Source organism: Danio rerio, chromosome 23 (assembly GCF_049306965.1).
Source record: "Danio rerio strain Tuebingen ecotype United States chromosome 23, GRCz12tu, whole genome shotgun sequence".
Lineage (NCBI taxonomy): Eukaryota > Metazoa > Chordata > Actinopteri > Cypriniformes > Danionidae > Danio > Danio rerio.
The window spans coordinates 42692501-42717500 of NC_133198.1; the positions used below are offsets into that span (position 1 = coordinate 42692501).

The 25000-nt window shown below is 37.9% G+C and overlaps 2 protein-coding genes across 5 annotated transcripts in view; both read left to right on the forward strand.

The window, feature by feature from the left end:
* Positions 1-25000, forward strand: part of mical1 (microtubule associated monooxygenase, calponin and LIM domain containing 1) — a 508844-nt gene that overhangs the window by 358650 nt on the left and 125194 nt on the right. The window lies entirely within an intron of this gene.
* Positions 1-25000, forward strand: part of src (v-src avian sarcoma (Schmidt-Ruppin A-2) viral oncogene homolog) — a 121036-nt gene that overhangs the window by 55812 nt on the left and 40224 nt on the right. For all 4 annotated transcript variants that reach the window (XM_017353519.4, XM_005174130.6, XM_017353520.4 and 1 more), the window contains 1 exon segment: positions 22542-22794. In XM_017353519.4, the coding sequence (XP_017209008.1) occupies positions 22551-22794 (244 nt within the window). In that variant the 5' untranslated portion in view covers positions 22542-22550.

A 25000-nucleotide genomic window follows, 5' to 3' on the forward strand; every position in this document is an offset into this window, starting at 1 on the left:
ATATATAGCAGTGTTTCATGGGAGTGGGCAGAGCTGTTGAATCCTTTGGTGCTCTTTGCTCACTGTGACTTTTTGATTGGTGGATTTTTCTTCAATTTCCAACTGTTAAACATGGCCTTTTTAAAAATAAGTTAAATTAATGTAAACAGATGGGATCAAAGGAGTATTCACAGTATATTTATATTGTAACTGACATAAATACAGCCCAGGGTTAGCCTAGTTTAAATGACGTTGCTCCGGGTATGTTTTGTTGCACGTTTCAGATGAAAAATCCACTAGAGGGAGCTGTTTACATTTTTGCGTATCTGAAATTGCTTACTTAGGGTATGTTTTGTTGGATGATTCAGATACATGTCCTTCTTGTATGTTCATGGGCTTGTCATAAAGATCATTAACATCAGCAAACGACTGAGCTAAACCCTTCCCTAAACCCAACCAATAGTGTTTTCAAAAGCAAACGTAGTTGAAAAGTACACTGCAACCACAAAGTTTTATCTTGATTTTACAATACTTTTATCTCTTTTTTGGAAACGTGCTTTACTGGATTTAAACCCGAGCTCTTTGCATTACAAATCCAGCACCGTACAAGATGAGCTACTGAGCAAACTGACCATGTGAGAAAAGTTGTCAATATTGAGACTGATAAGTGTGGCAAACATATTTGATTATAAATCATAAACAGTAAAGTTGTTTTGTGATATTTAATTGGGTGTTGGTTTAAAAAAAACTGCATGAAAATAATCCTTTATTTGTCATTATTATTCTTCTGTAAATATCATTAGTGTGAAAAGAAATGAACGTCGTTGGTCATACTGCCCCCCTAGTGTTCATTTTATTTATAAACTGCAATCAAATAATGTTGAAGTACATGTTTTTGCTGTCTTTTTTGCGGTTTCACAAATATTTAGGCTGAAGTGTGAATTTTCAATTAGCCTGTGTTGTTTAGATAACCGAAGTACGTTAATGCACCACTCTAGGCTAGTTTTTAACAGCAGATGACACTCTATGCTAGTTTCTCACAGCAGATGGTGCTGAAATATATTCAAATATATTCAGCAAAATATATTTGTATACAAAACATTTATATTTTGATTTATACTGAATATATTGAATGTATTGAATATTTTAAGGCCATTAATTAGCTTATTTCAATATTAAAGAAATTTAATTACAGTAACTAATTACTGTGTTACTAATTACACCCAACACTGTCTGATTATAACCAAAAAAAGAGAAGGATCTTATGATAATGGGAACAGTTGGAATCATTGAACGTGCATCACTATTCAAGCTGCTTGTTTTGCAATTCCTGCAGGCCTGTCTTGGAATTTGTTGAGTCCCAGATGGAATGTTATCATGGCGTAGTGATTACGAATGAATGTTGATAATCTCACTCCAGAACAAGCGTCAGGATTAGAGCTCGATTGGTATGCTGTAACAGAGCAAAGCTTCCCGTACAGTAAGCATACTAACCCGTTTAATCCCAATTTTTTTCTCTTGCAATTTGAGTATATGCGTTTTACTCCTTAGACCCAAACTTCATAACCCATTTAATATAATGTTTATTAAATGACATCCTATACTTTGTCACAATAGTTACTAGTGGGTAAAAACATGGTTACCAGTTCAGATGTTTTCAGTTAGCTATGTTTTATAATACAGGTTTGAGCTGTGATGAAAACATTGAGAATCTAGGCTAGGCTAGTTATTAGCAACAGGCGGTTCTCTAGGTTGGTTTTTAACAGCAGAGGGTGCTCTAGACTAGTTTTCTAAGCAACAGGCAGAGCTCTAGGTTGGCTTTCAACAGCAGATGGTGCTCTAGACTAGTTTAGAAATGGGAGACGGTGCTCTAGGCTAGGTTTTTAACAGCAGATCACACTTTAAGCTAGTTTTCTAAGAGCAGATGAAGCTCTAGGCTCGTTTTTAGCAGTAGGCAGTGCTCTAGGTTAGTTTTTAAGAGCAAACAGTGCTATAGGCAATTTTTTTACAACAGATGGCACTCTAGGCTTGTATTTAACAGCAATGTGGCACTCTAGGCTAGGTTTTTAGAGCAGATGAAGGTCTAATCTAGTTTTTTTAAATGCAGGTGTGGCGCTCTAGGCAAATTTTTAACAGCAGATGATGCTCTAAGCTTGTTTTTAACAGCAGACGGTGCTCTGGACTGGTTTTTTAGGCAACGGGCAGTGCTCTAGGTTGGTTTTTAACAGCAGATGGTGCTCTAGGCTATTTTTTTTATGGCAGACGGTGCTCTAGGCTAGGTTTTTAACAGCAGATGGCGCTTTAAGCTAGTTTTCTAAGAGCAGATGAAGCTCTAGGCTCGTTTTTAGCTATAGGCAGTGCTCTAGGTTAGTTTTTAACAGCAGACAGTGCTATAGGCAATTTTTTAACAAAAGATGGCGCTCTAGGCTTGTTTTTAACAGCAATGTGGCACTCTAGGCTAGGTTTTAAGAGCAGATGAAGGTCTAAGCTAGTTAATAAATGCAGGTGTGGCGCTCTAGGCTAATATTTAACAGCAGATGATGCTCTAAGCTAGTTTTTAACAGCAGATGGCGCTCTAGGCTAGTTTTCTTAATAGCAGATAGTGCTCTAGTCTAGTTTTTAACAACAGACAGGGCTCCACACTGTTTTATTAACAGCAGACGGAGCTCTAGGCTAGTTTTTAACAGCAGGTGCAGCTCTCTGCTTATTTTTTAACAACAGACTGCGCTCTAGGTTGTTTTTTAACAACAGGCGACGCTTTAGGTTGATTTTTAACTGCAGATGGTGCTCTAGAGTGACTTTTAACAGAACAGACAGCGCTCTAGGTTGGTTTTTAACAGCAGATGACGCTCTAGATTGGTTTTTAACAGTGCTCTAGGTTGGTTTTTAACAACAGACGACGCTCTATGTTGATTTTTAACAGCAGATGAGGCTCTAAATTGGTATTTAACAAAAGACTGCGCTTTAGGCTAGTTTTTAACAGCAGGTGGGGCTCTAGATTGATTTTTAAAAGCAGATGGCGCTATAGATTGTTTTTTAACAGAACGCTTTGCGCTCTAGGCTAGTTTTTAATAAAAAAGACAATGCTCTAGGCTAGTTTTTAACAACAGACGGCCCTCTAGCTTGGTTTTCAACAGTAGACTGCACTCTAGGCTAGATTTTAGCAGCAGACGTCGCTCTAGACTAGTATTTAAGAGCAGACTGCACTCTAGGCTAGTTTTTAACAGCTAGTTTTAATCTGCTGTTAAAAAAAATAAGTTTAGAATCCATTCAGGAGAAAATAGAGATGCAGAAACAGTTTTGCAAACATTTCTTAGCTTTGTTACCAGGTCACAATTGAGAACTTTAACAAATGTATCATGTAGATATGCACGCAGGTAGTACAAAAACTGATCTGGTCTTCACACAATCGTTTTTTTTCCATTGAAATGTTGAATATCTTGGCCAAAAACTGAACTGTTTTTGGTTTTAGAGCTTCCGAAAGAAGTACTTTTGACATAATAAACCATTTAAAAGTACATTTACATTAAGTTTTAAAGTCATGCTCTATAGCAGTTAGGATTTTAAAAGATTAAATAAACAGACCAATTAACGAGACCATTATTAGACCATATATAGTTCAGACAGTTTCAGTGAAACCTATAAGATTTATTTCAATGTCCTGCATCCTATTTACTAAGATAATCTTTTATACTGCGTTACATTTGGCACAGTCATTGGTCACGGTGTATAAAAAGGCTGATGAACTCTGAAAATGCTGCATTACGTGACAACCTCAGCTGCTGAACTGGAGGGTGTGGGTTTTTTTCCAACCTCATGTTCAGCTCAATGTGGTTTCAGGTGCTTTTCCAGTTCAACTTTTCTCAGCAAGTGAATTAAACGCTTGTTTTCTTTGGCTTAGATGCTGCCGTACAACGTGTAGCAAAGGAGCTTATCCACTTTTAATGAAACGCTTGATGTTGACCATGCAAATGCTGGAATAACATGATGGATATCAGTGGCCGTCTGGCACCTGCTGGCCTACAGTGATGGGAAAGATGGTGTTGTGTTGCAGAAGTGAAACAGCAACATGTCAGATGCGGGTATAGAATGCTGGGATCTGTTTTTCCAGTGGTTCTATATAAGCTGAGTGTTAGTTCATTTAAATAAAATATGCATTTATCATTTGACCTCTATTGGCCAAACGTGAACTTACAACACCTTGTTGCATCCGTTTAATTATGTTTTGTTAATTTATTTTAGTTTTATTCTTTTAAATGAAAGCATAAGCTAAAAATGATTAAATTGTGTCACATTTACGTACATTTTTAATACCATTAAAACAAAATTAGTGTTGTTGTATGTTAAAATAAAATCTAAAAAAAAATTTAAAATGTAAAAAATATAAAATGAGAAATGTTGCTTTGGCAACTAAGTGAAAGAAAATAAGTGAATTCAAAATATTGATCAATGTTGTATAAACACTCACCGGCCACTTTATTAGGCACACATTACTAGTACCAGGTTGGACCCCTTTTTGTCTTCAGAACTACCTAAATCCTTGGCAAAGATTCGACAAGGCGCTTGAAATATTCCTCAGAGATTTTGGTCCATATTGACATGATAAAATCTTGCAGTTGCTGCAGATTTGTCTGCTGCACATCCATGATGCGAATCTCTCATTCCACCACATACCAAAGGTGCTCTATTGGATTGAGAACTGGTGACTGTGGAGGCCATTTGAGTACAGTGAACTCATTGTCATGTGCAAGAAACCAGTCTGAGATGAATCGTGCTTTATGACATGGCGCATTATCCTGCTGGAAGTAGCCATCAGAAGATGAGTACACTGTGGTCATAAAGGGATAGACATGGTCAGCAGCAATTCTCACGTGGACTGTGAAGTTAACACATTGCTCATTTGGTACTAATGGGCAGGGCCAGACGGAATCTGCGGACGTTTTTTGCTATTTCTGCTGAGAATTTTGGTAAAAATCTGCGGATTTCTGCGGAATTATTTTAAGATTATCCAGCGGAGTATCATAACTTACACTTTAATATATTAAATAAAAAGTAATAAATTACTGAATAAAAACTGAAAAAAATCCGATTTACACATTTACTCAAGTAAACAAACAGAATTAATGATGGGGTAAAAAACTGCAGAAATCTGCGGAATTCTGCGGAAAATCTGCATAATTCTGCGCGCGCAAAATTTATCCATGTGGGCCTACTAATTGGCCCAAAGTGTGCCAAAATAATATATCCCGCATCATTACACCACCACCAGCCTGAACCGTTAATACAAGGCAGGATGGATTCATGCTTTCATGTTGTTGACGCAATTCTGACTCTACCATCCAAATATCGCAGCAGAAATCGAGACTCATCAGTCCAGGGAACGTTTTTCCAATCTTCTATTGTCCAATTTTGGTGAGCCTGTGTGAATTGTAAACTCCGTTTTCTGTTCTTAGCTGACAGGAGTGGCACCCGGTGTGGTCTTCTGCTGCTGTAGCCCATCCGCCTCAAAGTTGGATGTGTTGGGCCTTCAGAAATGCTCTTCTGCATACCTCAGTTATATCGAGTGGTTATTTGAGTTAGGGTTGGGCGATGATGACCAATTTGGCATCGTACAATGTCTAATGTGAAACATCATGATAGACAATGCCATCGTCATCGTAGGCGGGGAGTGGGGGTCGTTGTTGTTAAATATCAATTAATTCATAACTAATTAATTAATTGTAGCCTACCGTTTTCACAAGTGACCACCAGTAAATCAATTTTTTTCCGCGGGACTCTGACATGAATACGTACAGTGATCTGTGTCGTTCTAATGGCTTTTCCCACAGCTGGTGGAGGAGACGAGAGTTCGGTTGGAGTTCACTGTGTTGCATACATTTTCATTGTTTTCACTGCAAAAGCCTCACCGCGTGTGTGGATTTAGGAGACATTTATGCAGAATGCATCTTTGCACCTAAAAACGCCAAACGCAGCACTCAGGAACAGATTAAAACAGTTGTTATGTGAACTTACTATAGTAAAAAAGCCGGCAGTGCTTGCCCCGCCTTTGTGCTCTTCTTATTGGCTCACTGCTCTAGAGCTGAACGTGAATGATTGGTTAATATCAGCTGTCAATCACTCAGTCAATGCCTTCTGCCTTGAGATGACAGGAGCTACAGTGAAGACAGATTTACCTACAGTTACTAATAATGGCACATCCTATTAGTGATCATGTGCTGAATGTTAGTCCACCATTTACACTTTTTCAAGAGTTGATAAAAGACTTCCAGTGTTTCAAGTCCACTATGAAAATGACTAAAGCATTCACTGTAAAGTGGGATGGGGTTTGCAGGTATCAGAGTTTGCTACTGAATCGACAAATTTTAAGCGCAAGAGGTGCTGTATAATCCTTCATTTAATCCTCACGATGCTGTCAGCCGTGCAAGCAGCAGCTATATGTAACATTTAACGCAGCTTATGAGAAGACTATTAAGATATTGCAAATTAAGATGACATGCAAAAAATAAGTTATATATCAATATAAATGTGGGGCGGGGCAATGGATCGCGATGCCGGCTCACCATCTTGAAGTTTGTCGGCCATCGGTGATGGACGATGGCATCGTCAATCGTCACAACCCTAATTTGAGTTATTGTTGCCTTTCTATCAGTTCAAACCAGTCTGGCCATTATCCTCTGACCTCTTGACATCAAAATGGCATTAGCGCCCACAGAACTGCCGCTCACTGGATACTTTCACTTTTCAGCAGTTTCTGAAATACTCAGATAAGCCCGTCTGGCACCAACAACCATGCCCCATTCAAAATCACCTTTCTTCCTCATTCTGATGCTCGGTTTGAGCTGCAGCAGATCGTCTTGACCATGTCTACATGATTAAATTAAATAAAAATAAATTAAATAAAAATAAAAATTAATATTTTTATTTAAAATAAATATTTTTATTAATATCTTTTAAAAAAAATTTATTTTTTATTTATTTTTATTATTTATTTATTATTGAAAATAAATAAAAAAAATTGCATTAACAAGCAGTTGGACAGGTGTACCTAATAAAGTTTAAAAATATATATGTGTGTGTGTGTGTGTGTATGTGTGTGTGTGTGTTTGTATATATATATATATATATATATATATATATATATATATATATATATATATGTATATATGTATATATATATATATATATATATATATATATATATATATATATATATATATATATATATATATATATATATATATATATAAACGCTAGACTTTAGAAAAATTTATACCAAAATTAAACCACAGATTGAAATGGGACAGACTAAAACAAACATGCTTTATTTACCATTCCAAAACTGTTGTAAAATAACACACACACAAAGATAGAATAAAAAGTACATAATTAAATATTAAATTAATTGAAATTTAAATTAATTCGAAGTACTGATTTTTTGTGTGACATTAAAGGATATTTCTACAAAAATTATAATGTGATAGAAATATGCTAAATGTAACAAAATCATAATATTGTCTTATGTAGAATAAGGTAAATAATTAGATTACTGATGTCCATCTAAATTTTGCATGTGTGTGTGAGAGAGAGAGAGAGAGATGCCTTATGATTCTGATAGTGTCCTGAAGTCGATGAGATTTCGATTTTGCTTCTAGTTTGTCTGAAAAAGAGGAATTATAACAGGCTGCATAGCAACCGGCGAGTGAATAGTTCCAGTATAACACACACACACACACACTCCAGATTGCAAGGCTTGATGGGTTGAGAACAATGGAGGCTTTTGTTTTATAAAGAAGTCGAAGCCCCAGCTGAGCTCTTTTATTTGCATACTAGTAATGCTAACAGTAATCAGTCTGGTGGAATGGTGGATAATAATAATAATAATAATAATAATAATAATAATAATTTGTAGGACATTTGTGCATGAACAGAGTTCAAAAATGTTAAGACTGTCAAAAAAAAAGAAACCCAAATCATCATTATGAATTATTGTTAGATTAAGTTTTTGATTATCATAAATATAATCCAGAAAACACATGAGATATAGGTGATTTGAATGAATTAAATTGGCAGTAGTGTATGAGTGTGTGTGAATGAGAGAGTGTATGGGTGTTTCCCAGTACTGGGTTGTGGCTGGAAGGGCGCACAAAACATATACCAGAGTAATTGGCGGTTCATTCCGCTGTGGTGACCCCTAATAAGTCAGGGACTAAGCTGAATGATAGTGAGTAATTCATTCCTTATGCATGCTAGCTCTGGAAAATTAGCCTTCCAGTTTCGTTCTGGGTCATGACCCACCATTGAGAATCACCACCAGTATAAAGAAGCTAAAAATAGCTGACATGTTCAACGTATATTTATGGCAAACAGGAGGAAGTCATTGTTTCTAGCTGCAATGGTGTGTGTGTATCTGTGTGTGTAAACCACGTCATGTGGTCCTCAGTCAGCACAGCAGGCGTGTCTGTAATATCTGTATGTGTGTAGAAGTGTCCAGTGCTGCACATGTGTGTATTAGTCTGTGAAGGCTGATCGTCCAGCTGCTGTTGAGCACACAGACGAGCCGGAGGGTGAATATTGACCCTTCACTCCTCATACTCACCCCCTGCACTCATGGGACATCTGTCTTCCTGTTTGTTTGTCTGCATTTCTGCCTGTCTGTCTCTCTGGCTGCCTATCTGTCTGCCTGTCAGTTTGCTTGTTTGTCTGTCTGTCTGCCCATCTGTCTTTCTTTCTGTCAATATACCTGCCTTCCTTTCTGTCTATCTGCTTGTCTGTTGACCCGTCTGTTTGCCTGTTCAGGCTGTCTGTCTACCTGCCAGTCTGTCTGTTCGTTTAGTATGTCTGTTTGTTTTCCCATTCAGTCTGACTGTATGTCCGCCTGTCTGCCCATCCATCTGTCCGTCTGCCCATCTGTCTGTCTACCAGTTCAGTCTGTCTGTCTGCCAATCTGTCTACCTGCACGTCTATCTGCCTGTTCAATCTGTCTGTCTACCTGCCTGTCTGCCTGCCCGTTCAGTCTGACTGTATGTCTGCCCATCTGTTTGTCTGCCTGTTCAGTCTGTCTGTCTGCCCATCTGTCTATCTGTCTACTCGTGCAGACTGTCTGTATGTCCGCCTGTCTGACCATCCGTCTGTCTGTCTGTCTGCTTGTTCAGTCTTTCTGTCTGCCCATCTGTCTGTCTGTCTTTCCATCTGTCTTTTTCCCAATCTGCCTGTCTGTCTGTTTGTCTTTGTCTACTTGTTCAGTCTGTCTTTATGTCTACCTGTCTGCCCATCCCTCTGTTTGTCAACCCATCTGTCTGTCTTTCTGCCCATCTGTCTGTCTGTCTCTCTTTCCAGCCGCCCATCTGTCTTTCTGTCAATCTGCATGTCTGTCTGTCGTCTTGTTTAGTCTGTCTATACGTTCGCCTTTTTGCTCGTCTGTCTGCCCATATGTTTGTCTGTCTGTCTATTTGCCTTTTCAGTCTGTCTGTCTATCCGCCCAACTGTCTATCTGTCTGTCCGTTCAATCTGTCTCTCTATCTGCCTATCTCTCTGTCTGTCTGTCTGTCTGCCCATCTGTCTTTCTGTCGATCTGCCTGTCTGTCTGTCTGTCTTCCCGTTCAGTCTGTCTGCCATTCTGCCTGTCTATCTGTCTGTCTGTCTGTCTGTCTGTCTGTCTCTCTGTCTCTCTGAGGGGGAAGCGTGTCTGGTCTCTGCTTCATCTGATCTGCAGGAATCTCCTCTTCAGCTGTTGATAGCAGCATGTGTGAGATGGGAAAAGCTTCTGTCACATCACAGACAGACATGGCGGCAGGCTTGATGCCACTTGGGGATTGGCTTTGGATATTGTTTTCTTCCCTTTTACCTTTTCATGATCTCTCTATTTCTTAATGTTCATTTTATTTGTATTTATTTTTATTATTATTTTTGATTCTTGTTGGGTTCATTTCCATTGAGTCGTTTTGATTCTTTTGGGGGGAGGTTTGTTGGGGTTTGGGTTTTGGCTTGACTTTTTTTCAATTTCTTTTCTTTTCATATGTTTATTTTGTGTGTGTGTTTTTTTTGCCTTGGAATACAGTGGTCCCCCGTTATTTGCGGGAGTTAATCTCTAAAAATAACGCGTAGTAGGCAAAATCTGCACAGTAGTCAACTTTATTTTTTACAATTACTATAGACGTTTCAAAGGGCGAGGCAGTGGTGCAGTAGGTAATGCTGTCGCCTCACAGCAAGAAGGTCGCTAGGTCGCTGGTTCGAACCTCGGCTCAGTTGGTGTTTCTGTGTGGAGTTTGCATGTTCTCCCTGCCTTCACGTGGGTTTCCTCCGGGTGCTCCGGTTTCCCCCACAGTTCAAAGACATGTGGTACAGGTGAATTGGGTAGGCTAAATTGTCCGTAGTGTATGAGTGTGAGTGTGTGTGTGAGTGTGTGTGTGGATGTTTCCCAGAGATGGGTTGCGGCTGGAAGGGCATCCGCTGCGTAAAAACTTGCTGGATAAGTTGGCGGTTCATTCCGCTGTGGCGAACCTGGATTAATAAAGGGAAAAGAAAATGAATGAATAGACGTTTCAAGGCTGTGAAACCCCTCACTGCACACTTTGTACACTTTTCTCAGACAGGCTTAACCATTTTCACACTTTTCTCTCTTGTTTAAAAACTCCTAAAGTTCAAACTTTTGTAGAAACATACGTCCAGTATTACAGAATGAAACCAAAGATCAAAAGCTGTTGTCAGGCGCAAACATACATTGATGTCAGCAAAAGGTTCATAAAGCTTTTTAGCTATAGTGCAGATAATGTTGCCATCCACCATAATGTTCTTTATCCTGCAGTCACTGATCCACAAAGCTAAAGCAGACTCCATCCTTAAGACGGTCGCACACCTTATACGCCACAAACATGACAGTTAGTAACATAACTGTATATATATATATGTTTATATATATACATATATTTATATATTTATATATATATATATATATATATATATATATATATATATATATATATATATATATATATATATATATATATATATATATTTATTTATTTATTTATATATATATATATATATATATTTATATATATAAATATATATATATATATATATATATATATATATGTGTATATGTATATATATATATGTGTATATGTATGTATATATATGTATATGTATATGTATGTATATATATGTATATGTGTGTGTGTGTGTGTGTGTGTGTGTGTGTGTGTGTGTATGTATGTATATATATATGTATGTATATATATATATATATATATATATATATATATATATATATATATATATATATATATATATATATATATATATATATATGCATAGTCACTGTGCTCTTGGTGTTGCTGTGTAGTTTTACAGTCCTTTCGCTAAAACATTGCTTCCTAATGACATTATCTGTCAGCTAGTCTTCATGAGACACTGAGACAACACTTCATGAGTTCAGCGAATGCACGTCCTGTTTCCAGCTGCTGTTTACCATTAATCAATGACGCTTTACATAATGTCACAATACTGTTCTCGATTTCTTCCGACGATCATTCATCACATCCCAAACCTCAATAGGGTCGTTTAGGGAGACCCTTATTCATTCATTCATTCATTCATTTTTCTTTGTCTTAGTCCCTTTATTCATTAGAGGTCACCACAGAGGAATGAACCGCCAACTTATGCAGCATATGTTTTATACCCTTCCAGCTGCAACCCATTAATGGGAATCACCCATACACTCTCACTTTTACACACACACACACATACACTACGGCTAATTTTGTTTACCTCATTCACCTATAGCACATGTGTTTGGACTGTGGGGGAAACCCACGCCAACACCAAGAGAACATGCAAACTCCACGCAGAAACATCAACTAACCCAGCCGGGACTCGAACCAGCGACCTTCTTGCTATGAGGCGACAGTGCTAACCACTGAGTCACCACGGCCCTTCTTCAATTACAGCCAAACATTCCCACCTTGCGTGCTTTCTGTGTGTTTAATGACAGTTTTTGTTGTGGCTGGACATTAGTTCTGCATGAGTTGCTCTTTGATTACCCAGAGATCACCCTGATTCACCTCGCTGTGGTTTAATGTTGTCAGTATTTACAGTTAGAGCTGCATTAATTGGTCTAAAAACACATTTCAGGATGCTGGATTTCCCTTGACACTAAGTGGAGGAACAGCAGCACACATAAATGAGATCATTTGGAGCCCGTATAGTTGAGGATCTACTCTGTAAATTTCCTTTCACTGTTAAACGCAATTTAGGAAATATTTAAAAAAGAAAAAAAAATTAATTCTATGGGGGGGGGCTAATAATTCTAACTTCAACTGTGTGTGTGTGTGTGTGTGTGTATATATATTGTTACAACCCTGTCTTTCCCTTTTTCTTACCTTTCAGTGGCCACACAGTGTGATGTCACAGTTATTTCATTAATTTATGGGTGGAGGATGTATGTATTTGAATATTTTTGTAATGAATGGTACTTCCTCTGGTTGACCGTTATTTTCCAGAGAGGTCATTTCGTTCCAACTATTTTGTTTCGCCGTCTTATGCTTTTATGTTGTTTTGTTGAGAGAATTTGATTTCTTATTCATTTATTTATTTGTTTATTTATTTTGTCGTGTTTTTAGTTTTAGTTGTATTTAGTTTTTTTCTGTGCCATGTAAAGGAAATAATTTATTTTTGGTATGCTGATTTATGTGAAATCATGAATATACAGTAAGTCTCTATAATCAGCTTGCAATTTTGAAATGATTGCTTTTTTTGCTTTGAGTAGGCTATTCGGTTCATAAGATCAGATCAAACTTTTATGAAATTTAAAAAAAATCTGTTGTTTACTGTACAAAAATATAACATTTTGAAATATTTATATTTATTGGCCATAGTATATCGGTTATCGGCCTAAAAATCTTAAGAGCTATCAATTATCCAAATCCATATTGGTCCATTTGTACTTTTTAATTGAATTCATTGTATGTTAATTATTTATGTTATTTAGTTAAATTTATTACTTTGTTGTATTTTTTTCGTTTAGTTTTTATTATTATTATTAGTTATTTTGTGTTTGGCCTCATACAACATCCAATTATTTATACAAATTTCATCAGTTTTTTTAAGTTTCTTTTGTTACTTTTTTATTTTGCTGTATTAAAAAATTTTTCGTTTAGTTTTTGTGCTTTTTTCTATTTAGTTATTTTGTTTTTGGTCTTTTAAAATGATTTACACCACAGTTTTTTATTTATTAGGTTTTTTATTCATTTATTTTGTGTATTTTTTTTATTTTTGTTTAGTTTAGTTTTTAATTTAGTTAGTTATTTAATTTTCTTTGTCTTTAAAAGATTATTAAAATTATTTTACTTTATGCTGTAATTACTTTAATTGCTTTGTTTTTGTCCAGAACGGTTCATTCAAAGGCATTTCTTATAATATTTTAAAGAGTAAAGAAAATCACAGAAGACCTTGTTGTAAGCACATCATTCCCCTGCATTAAAATCAACATGAGCAGACCTTCATTTCCACATTCCACATCTTAAATTTCCCATAATTTGACAGTCTGTGTGGATCATATCAGAGCTCTCCTCATAACTCCAGTCTTGTGACGGTACGGTTCATAGCTCTGCTAGTGAACCTGAAGTGTGCGGGTCTCCATTGAGAATGACTGCAGCTCCTGCGGGGCCTCGGCCGCGCTCTGACCCCGCATTCACACCGCTCAACTCGCATTATTTCCACTCCACCGGGCCTGAAACTGCTCCTGCAAGAGAAACGCTTCACCCAGAGCAGCCTGTCCGCCGGGGTTTCTGGGAAAAGAGGATTTTGCTGAGGAGAATTTTTCAGCCTGTGGGCAAGTGTGGGCTTGTTTTACACAGGCATGGAGCATTAAAGGGGTCAATAAATGAAGATTCTTACTTTTATTGATTTTATTGATCAGATTGAGCTTATTCTGCAATGTGGAAGTGAGCTCTGTGTGGAGTTGGCATGTGCTGCTCCCATGTTGGTGTGGGTTTCCTCCGGGTGCTCCGGTTTCCCCCACAATCCAAACACATGCGCTATAAGTGAATCGGGTAAGCTAAATTGGCTACAGTGTATGATTGTGAATGAGTGTGTATGAATGTTTCCCACTACTGGGTTGCAGCTGGAAGGGCATCCGCTGTGTAAAACAGATGCTAGAATAGTTGGCGGTTCATTCCGCTGTGGCGACCCCTGATGAATAAAGGGACTAAGCCAAAGAAAAATGAATGAATGAACATCAAGCAGCATAACAAGCTGTTTTAACGCCTAAAATTTAATGTGAGAGAATGAGGACGCTAAAAGATTGCAATGGCTGTGCCTGCTCGTACGTCAAGAATAAGGTCACTACTACATGGCTGTTAAATGCTTGAATCTGATTGGCTGGTGAACGCTCTAAGGGGCCATTCACACAGAATGCATGCAATTTTCTGTTCAAATGCCCTGCTTTTCCATTCTTATTCAGTGTAAACATGTGCTTGATTGACCTTTATGTACATATCTTGTGTCTTTTGTAGTGCCTCACACATGAGCTTTTGCATTTTCTTGTGGACCTATTAGGGAAATATGACTTTTATAATGGGTTTAAATACAGTTGTGTGGCAACAGTATGTGAATATAGCCAGCCTCAAATGGTTAAAATGTATTTATTCTATTTTTTATAATTATGAAAACAGTCTGCAGAAGCACTTTGATTGACATTCTCCCTTTATATGTGTCATCAGAAAAAAGCCCCGCCCATTAGTGATGATCTTCCCCTCATTAGCATAGACAGCCCTGAGTGAGAAGCAGCCATCTGCCATTAGAGTTTTCGCTACATACCTGCTGAAGATAATGTCAGTGACTATACTACTAGACAAAAGTCTTGTCGCCTATCCAAGTTTTAGGAACAGCAAATAATAACTTGTCTTCTAGTTGATCATTTGATATCAGAAATGGCTTATATGAATGGCAAAGGCCATTTTAATGATTTAATTAGGACAGTAGGGTCTGACTTTAACACAAGTCTTGTCACTTAACAGAAATAATGTCCAGTATAGAATATAAAGTCATGCTGCAGTGGAAACAGAATGAATATTGTGTCTGACTCCATCATGAGCTTGGAGGACTGCATCCATACATCTCTGCAGTGACTCAAATCACTTATTAATAAAGTCATCTGGAATGGCAAAGAAAGCGTTCTAGCAGGACTCCCAGAGTTCATCAAGATTCTTTGAATTCATCTTCAATGCCTCTTCCTTCATCTTACCCCAGACATGCTCAATAATGTGCATATCTGGTAACTGGGCTGGCCAATCCTGGAGCACCTTGATCATCTTTGCTTTCGGGAACTTTGATGTGGAGGCTGAAGTATGAGAAGGAGCGATATCCTGCTGAAGAATTTGCCCTCTCCTGTGGTTTGTAATGCAATGGGCAGCACAAATGTCTTGATACCTCAGGCTGTTGATGTTGCCATCCACTCTGCAGATCTCTTTCATTCCCTCATACTGAATGTAACCCAAAACCATAATTATTCCTTCACCAAACTTGACTAATTTTTGTGAGAATCTTGGGTCTATGTGGATTCCAGTCGGTCTTCCGCAGTACTTGTGATCATTAGTATACAGTTCTGCTACCATGCTGACACATGCTGACACACATTTGTAGCTCCGCCCTCTTTCAAAAAGAGCACAATCTCATTTAAATTTAAACTTTTAAAGCGACAGTCACCAAAACATCACAATTTAAATTAAAGCCTAAAAGGTGCAGTTTCAGTTCTAAAACATAATTTGTGGGTTATTTTAAGCTGAATCTTTACATATACACTCTTATTTTACACTTATTTTTTTCTTGTAAAAATGGCATAATAGGTCCCCTTTAAAAAAAATTCAACTTTTACACACAGCACTGCTTATCAATATCTGTTTTCATTCACCTATTTTTATAAAGCGTTTCTTACAGGAAAAATTTGAATAAATGTTGAAAATGGCGCTAGAAATGAAATTCTACTAAATAAATAAAGAGCTGTTTGTTTAAGAAACTGAAATTTTTTTACGATGTATTTATAACCTTTAATTCCCTGCACAACAAATGGTCCTAAATGGGTTTACGACAGTCAGGAGGGTGAGATCCCTGTTGCATAAGGACATATGTAATGTCAGCTGTTTGTTGACTTGATTTGTGTGTGTGTGTGCGGTAAAATAGCATTTGTTATCCAAGTACTTAAAAAAATACTATTCATTCATTCATTCATTTTCTTGTCGGCTTAGTCCCTTTATTAATCCGGGGTCGCCACAGCGGAATGAACTGCCAACTTATCCAGCAAGTTTTTACGCAACCCATCTCTGGGAAATTAAAGAGCAGTAATAGTAGCTTATTGTAAATGTGGTTCACTCCACATAGAAGACTCTGGCCTTCAGAGAATTACTACTGATCACTCGTGTTTCCCTGACAAGATGTACATGAGATTCACATCTTTGATTAATCGTGATTGTGATTTTATTTCAGTTTGTCTCGCTGTTGTATTCCTTTATGTGTGTGTGTTTTTTATCATCTAAAGTACTGAAAGCTGTTGACTTGCATTTTAGGAATCGCCAAGGGCCAAGATTTCAGCTAAAAACCTTTCGTAATGTTTTGTTAAAGCAAAACAAAAGTGCCCTACCCCTTGGACGAACTGAGGAAAAGGAAATTAACAGCAAAACCTCTTTTTTTTGTGAACTATCCCTTTAAGGACTGTATGGAAGTGTGTGTGTGTGTGTGTGTGTGTGTGTGTGTGTGTGTGTGTGTGTGTGTGTGGGTGGATGGGAAAGCATCTCTGTTTCTCCCTCAAAGAATGTGTGCATGCTGGCAAACACACACACACACACACACACACACACTCAGACATAAACGCACAAAAAAAGACAGACAGACAGACACACACATAGAGAGAGACACACAGACATACACGCACAAAAAAGACAGACAGACAGACACGCATAGAAAGAGAGATACACAGACATACACACATACTCACACATGTACGCATACACACACGCACAACCACACAGAGAGAGACAAACACAAAAACACACAGAGACACACACCCGTGCACACACACACACTTGCAAACACAGAGAACGAGAAGAGACACACACACACAGACACAAAAACATACACAAACAGACACACACACAAAGACAAAAAGAGAGAGAAACAAACACAAACACACACAGTGTAGACAGACACATGCACATTGACGTGTGTGTGTGTGTGTGTGTATGTCTGTATGTGCATGTCTTTGTGTGCATCTCTCTCTATATGGTTGTGTGTGTGTGTGTGCGTGTTGGGGGTCCGGGGGGATCATATTGCGGCGGCTGTCACTGGTATGTGAGAGGAAACAGCTGAGCGCTGCTGAACTGGAATAAAGTGAGGTTAAAGTGCACTAAACACAACCTCAGGCTTCTGTGGCTCGCACAAACTCTGGCCACTTGCTTTCTGTAAACGTTTCTCCTTTGATCAGCTCTTTCTGCCTCAACTGTCAGGCACATACCAAACATTCTTCAGTCTTTCACATGCTTTTGGGACTTTCTGTCTCTTTATTATTAGTGTTTGCTAAGGCAGAACCCCTGATGCTCAGCATTTTTGCATCTTGTTTTTAATATACACTACATTCCTCATGTTATTGAGAATGACTCATTGGTGGATATTATTGCATACAAACCAAAGGAATAATCTTTAATCCTAGTGTAATATGCCCTCACTCTTCTTCCTAATATTTTTGATGCTACTATAAAGGGTTAGTTTACGCTAATCTTCAGACATAATTTCATCACAAACCTGTTTGAGTTTTCAACATGTTTTGTTGAACACAAAAAAAGATATTTTGAAAAATGTTGGATAACTAGTCACTATTGCATTTTGTGAAGTTTATTTATAAACTAATTTCGAGAGGATCACGTGCTTATGATTGCTTGCGGCTGGTCCCGCATTTATTCAATTTACGATTCACCAATCAGACGATTCCTGAGCCGCTATAAATTCCCTGAGTTCCATATAACAGCCATCTTTGCTTTGAAGAATCCCTTCTTTCACCCCTACTCCTCCTCCTTTCCTAGATGGGTGGCACAGTGGCCCAGTTGTTAGCAGTGTTGCCTCACAGCAGGAACTTTACTGGTTCTAGTCCTTACCAAGTTTGTTTTTATGCAGCGGATGCGTTTCCAGCAGCAACCCATCACTGGGAAACATCCACACACACTCATTCACACAAATACAGTACAGTCAATTACCTAATTCACCTGTACCGCATGTCTTTGGACTTGTGGGAGAAAATGGAGCACACGGAGGAAACCCACGCGAACCTAGGGAGAACATGTTATTTTATATTAAGTTATATTATATTATATTATATTATATTATATTATATTATATTATATTATATTATATTATATTATATTATATTATAGATTTTTGGGTGAATCATCCATTTAAGTCTAGGGGGATTTTGTACCAATAACCAAACAGCTATTTATTTATTTAGTAAACTTGCATTTCCATTCTGCATGATTATTACACATTTCCAAGGTCCTTTTACTAATTTATGACACATAAGATCGATGCCTGGCTACACTCCAAGAAATGCTGGGTTATTTAAACCTAAATTGGGTTAAATGTTGTCTAACCCAAACATTGGGTTAAATTTGTTCCTATTCATTTAATTGAAAAAGTTAATCCAGCAGTTGGATTAGTTCTTATCCGCTTGTTAAGTGGTGACATGATGGTGACGTATGTAATACTGTTTCCGGGTCCAAGCCGCCATTCATTTGAGTGGAGAAATCATTTGTTTATGATCACCTTTTATTCCTATCACACATTAAAGTTAATTATATATAAAATCATAGTGTACACAACAATCTCTGGGCTTGCTGCATAACAAATACCAAAAAGTTTACAATTTATAAAAAAAAATTAATCACTTTCTGGCCATCGGATATTAGGCATGGACATATATACTACGTTCGTGATTTTCGAAAGCATTAAATCACTTTGTAAACTTTTATTATTACCATTTGTGAGTCTCCCCATTCAGTTGAATAGAGCGCTTGGACACGGAAGCCGATTCATTTGACGTCACACTTAACAAGTGGATTACACCCAGAACTTGGTTGAAATAACCCAGCATTTATTAGCATGCATTGTTTAACCGCATAGTTTCAATTTTCTTCCTCATTAACTCACAACATGTTAATTTAGAGCCATTTAGGGGCTGATTTAACTAAATACAGTTTAATTTATTGTAGTTTTGTGTTTTGTAAATGTTTTGAATGTATGCTTTTTAAAAACATATTTATAAATCTATTTTATTAAAGTTTTAGATTTCTTTGACAGCACAATAGATACAGTTGAAACCAGAAGTTTACATGCACTGTATAAAAGGCACATAACCATTTAAAATAAAGTCAGATGTTAATGCGACTAAACTTTCACTCTTTTAGTTAAGTTAGGATTATCAAATGTGTTTCTGTTTTGCTTAATAGCAGAATAATGAGAGAGATATTTTTTGAGAAATTGTTATAACTTTTCTTGAAAGTCAAGTTTACATACAATGAGATTATTGTGCCTCTGAAAAAGCTCATGATGATGTCAAGGTTTTGGAAGTTTCTGATTGGCTAATTGACATTATTTGAATTTTTTGGAGGCACAACTGTAGAATAGTATTTAAGAAAAACCTCAAACACACTGCTTTCTTTTGTGACAACATGGGAAAATCAACAAGCCAGAATCAACCAAAAAGCCAGATTACAATTTGCTAAATTACACTGGGAAAAAGACTTATTTTTGGAGACATGTCCTGTGGTCTGATGGAACTAAGACTGAACTGTTTGGCAATAATGACCAGTGTTACATTTGGAGGACAAAGGGGAAAGCTTACAAGCCTAGGAACACCATCCCAACTGTGAAGTATGGGGGTGGCAACATCATGTTGTGGGGCTGTTTTGCTGCAGGAGGGACTGGTCCACTTCACAGGATAGATAGCATCATGAAGAAAAAACATTATGTAGAAATACTGAAGAAACATCTCAAGACATCAGCCAGGAAATTAAAACTTGGCCACAAATGGGTCTTCCAAACAGACCATGACCCTAAGCATACTGCCAATTTAGTTAAAATGTGCTTTATGGATAACAGAGCAAATGTTTTGGAGTGGCCATCACAGAGCCCTGACCTCAATCCTGTAGAAAATTTGTAGGCAGAGTTGAAAAAGCTTGTGTGAGCAAGACAGCCAACAAATCTGACTCGGTTACACCAATTCTGTCAGGAGGAATGGGCCAAAATTCCTTCAAACTATTATGAGAAGCTTGTGGAAGGAGGCCCAAAACATTTGACTAAAGTTATAGCAAAGCTAAAGCTAAAAAAATACCAAGGAAATGTTTGTAAACTTTTGACTGTCTAGAAATTAATACAAAATTCTCAAAAAAGGTTCTCTCTTTATTCTGGCATTTAGCAAATGTAAAATCATTTAGGTAATCCTAACGGACCTAAAATAGTAAACATTTAGTATAATTTACCATCAGACATTTTTTTTTAAATGGCTATGTTCCTTTTTTTGAGTGTATGTGAACTTCTGGTTTCAACTGTAGACGTGAAGTGAGCTTGGGAAATCTGAAGCACATTAGTAATATATGTTCATGCACTAACCAAAAGGCTATTGGCTCTGACTATTTAATTTATTATTGTAATATTAGTTTAACACCTAGCTCATCTTGTATGGAGTTATATTTGTGACACAAAACTGCGCAAAAGTTCATGACTTGTCAACAATTTAAATTATATCACATTCAATAATAATATCAGCAAGATGTCATACACTCAAAAACATGATTCAGTCTTGGACGGTGGTATCACATGATTACACCACATGATCATCATTGACAACACTGGATGATGTTAACCAGCTTAGAATATCTGTGCTCATTTAACATGAATTATACTTTAATTCAAGTTAAACGGAAATGTTGAAATCATGTTTAATCAACATCCATACTGAATGTCTTTGTGGATGAAGATATTTTCAAGCCGCAGTATCACTGTTTATTTGTGTTACTTAAGGAATAACAGCATGCTGCTTGCAAACATGGTCTGTTAATAATTCAGGAAACCCATGCATAAATCATGACAACAGGCTGGTCTCTGGTGAAAACGCTGGAAAAACAGGAGGTCAGATAATGATTTGAAGTGTTTTAATGGTACAAATTGCATGAAAGGTATTTTTGAGGGAAAACTCAAAGTAGTTCATTCGAAATTACATTTTAATTATTTAATTGTATTATTTTACATAATATGGGTGGCATAGTGGCTCAGTGGTTAGGAATGTCGCCTCGCAGCAATAAGTTTGTGGTTCAAGTCCCCACTGGGTCAGTTGGCATTTCTGTTTGGAGTTTGCATGTTCTCCCCATGTTGGCATGGGTTTCCTCCGGGTGCTCCGTCTTCCTTCACTGTCCAAAGACATGCACTAGTGTGTGTGTGTGTGTGTGTGAGTGTATAGGTGTTTCCCAGTACTGTGTTGCATCTGGAAGGGCATCTGCTGCGTAAAACATATGCTGGAATAGTTGTCGGTTCATTCCACTGTGGTGACGCCTAATAATCAGGGACTGTTTTTTTTAGAAAATTGGATTTGGTAAACATAAATGTTTTCATTTGTGTTTGAAATTTAAAGTAACAATTGGGCAGGTGCGGATAAATACATCAGATAAAACTATATGCGGGCGGGTGGCAGGTGGATGATTAGTATGAAACCGCAGATTTGGGTGTCATTTCAGCTGATCCGCGCACGTTGGACAAATCACATCAAGCACAAAATGATGACGAAGAATGCCAAGCCATTTCCTTATTGAGGCAGTAGTCTTTGGAAAAGTGTGGAAATCAACACAACTTATTTTTCCTACAGTCCACATGAAATGCCTTAAGCACAGCAGAAGTGTTGTAATGGCATTGTCAATGTTCATTCCTTTACATTACTTTTTGAGTCGGGACGTAGGCCCAAGAAGTATCCTTTTGATGCATGCCTGGTGTTCAAATTCAAAATACACTGTAAAAAAAAAATGCTTGGTTCTACACAGTCGATTTGTGTTGGGATGACATGAAGGAATTAAGTTGATGTGTTAGTTTTTTACAAATGGAAGTGGATTGAACTTAAAACAATTAAGTTGTCCTCCCAAAAACGGTGGCACGGGGGCTTTAAGTGTATAGGTGTTTCCCAGTACAGGGTTGCAGTTGGAAGGGCATTTGCTGTGTAAAACATATGCTGGATAAGTTGCCGATTCACTCCACTGTGGCGACCCTGATAAATAAAGGACTTTGTCAAGGAAATTAATGAATGAATAAATGTTCCCGCCAAAATACTCATGAATTGTGTTGTTCTGCTGTGCTGAAGTCATGAACTTTTGTTTCAGTTTATTTTAAAAAAGTAGTTTGAGTCTATTTGTTGAGTCTACTGCTAATTTGCCAGCTTTGGTAGCTCTAGTTGTATGGCAGTTTGTGTTAATGTGATGGTAATGTAAAAGCATAAGCTGAATAATACTTTATGATATTCGTATGTCTCTCTGCAGGCCTCGGCTATGGGTGGAGTCAAGAGTAAACCCAAAGAGCTGGGCCAGCGCTCGCGGAGTCTGGACGACGGCACCGGAGGACACCACCACCACACCCCCAACCCCACCTCCTTCACCCCTAACCGCAGTCCACCGGTGGAGGGGTCCCGGCGCGGCACACAGCCCAACATCATCAACGCGGAGCAGGCGCTCTTTGGGGGAGTGAACTCCACCACCAACAGCATCACATCTCCTAATCGAATCGGCATATTAGGTAAAGCAGACTACAATCATCATCGATCTAGAGTTGAAGTCAGAATTATTAGCCCTCCTGAATTATTAGCCCCCCTGAATTATTAGCCCTCCTGAATTATTAGCCCTCCTGAATTATTAGCCCCCCTGTTTATTTCTGTTTGACGGAGAGAAGATTTTTTTCAACACATTTCTAATCATAATAGTTTTAATAACTCATTTCTAATAATGCATTTATTTTATCTTTGCCATGATGACAGTAAATAATATTTGACTAGATATTTTTCAAAATACTAGTATTCAGCTTAAAGTGACATTTAAAGGTTTAATTAGAGTAATTAGGCAAGTCGTTGTATAAGGATGGTTTGTTCTGTAGAATTCTGTAGAACTGATTTTGCTTAACCTTTGATGCACAAGCTATAAAATAGATATAGAAAAAATAAGCTTAGACAAGTCACTTTAGACCCATGTAGTGCATCGAAGGGTTAAGGAGGCTGATAATATTCACCTTAAAATGGTTTTAAAAATAAATAAAAACTGCTTTTATTCTAGCCGAAATAAAACAAATAAGACTTTCTCCAGAAGAAACAATATTATTAGATATATTGTGACAATTCCCTTGCTCTGTTAAACATCATTTGGGAAATATTTGAAAAAGAAAATTCACAAGAGGGTGAATAATTTTGACTGCACTAAACTGCTAGAGTAAGGAGGAGGAAGGGTTTTTTTAATTGAGAGAGATGGTTCTAGAGGTGGTTTGTCAAGCCCACTCACCTGTGTGAGGCACACTTCATAAATGCAAGTTTTTTTGATAGATATGGAGTGATTGTAAGAAAGTGTCTACTAGTGCAAAACTGTTTTATGTGTCGGTCCAGCCTGATCTCATGAGAAAACGTAAGTATTTTACGTTTTGCCTGTTTAGTGGCTAATTTGCATGAATTCATACTAGTTCAGCCGTACAAAATTGTACAATTTTAAAAAGGAGGGGTGGCACCTAACCCCACCATCACTGGGAGATGAGCAAATCATACTAAATTTTACGAATTAGATTGTACGAATTCATACGAATTAGCCACTAAATCATTAAGGCTGGCAGTGAGGTTTTTGTGTTCCTCTGTGTTGAGTTTCTTATGCGAGTGTTTTGTTTTACCTTAATGTCAAAGTTGCTCAAACTCGCTCATTTAGGCCCCGTTTACACTAATGCGTTTTAGTTTGAAAACGCATAAGTTTTGCTACGGTTACTCCATCCGTCCACACTACGCCGGAGTTTTCGAGCGCCGAAAACAGAGCGTTTTGGAAACGCTGGAGAGGCCGTTTCCATTCTAAAACGCAGCTGCTCCGTCTCAGTGTGGATGTGGGAAAACGGAGACATCTGAAAACGGAGGTGGGGCTGCCGAAATTCGCTAGCTAATTGGGGCTTTTGTGTCAGTGCGTATCCTTCCCTTATTCAACAAGCCCCTATCACATGCCTATAACACATGGCTTCAATGCTACCGGAAGTCAACAGACCAGCCTTCACTGTAAACAACAATATGGACACAGAAATGGGAGCGTTGTTTGCACTGTTGTCTATTTTAGGCGCCATTGTGCAGTTAAACTCTGCCTTTTTTACTACAGCAGCTGCATATATTCGCTAGAACGTGCATGCCCAGAGTGCGCGAATGGTCACGTGATATACGTTTTTGGTGGCGTAGTGTGGACGGAGATATGTTCAGAAATGCTAGGTGAAACGCTAGTGTGGACGTGGATCATTTTTGATCTAAAACGCCGTTTTCAAACTAAAACGCACTAGTGTAAACGGGGCCTCAGAGGCAGGAACCTGCGGACGTGCAACAACATTAATCAGAAGGTAAACACAAAACGGGACTTCACGGGACTTCACACTTGTAAACACTCACTCCTACGGGTTCGCACGGCTCTCTGTCCCGCCCACACTGGTCACAGCTACCAAGCTGACCAATAACAGAGCTTGCGCTACGTGTTGTTGTGACGTGTAGTTACATTTTTGGAGAGGTGCGTGTCAGCATCATTTATACGCAGAAGTATACATCAGCCCTTAGACTTCAGAAAACGGTCAAATCAAGCTATTTATCTTGTGTAACTGCATACATATTGCCATGTTTAAGTGTATACATGGTCTTGCCCCTAAAGTAGTCTGTGAGTTGGTTCATGAATTCAGCAGTGATGGGGCGAAGACTAGAGGGGCAGTAAGTGGGAATTGTAGAATC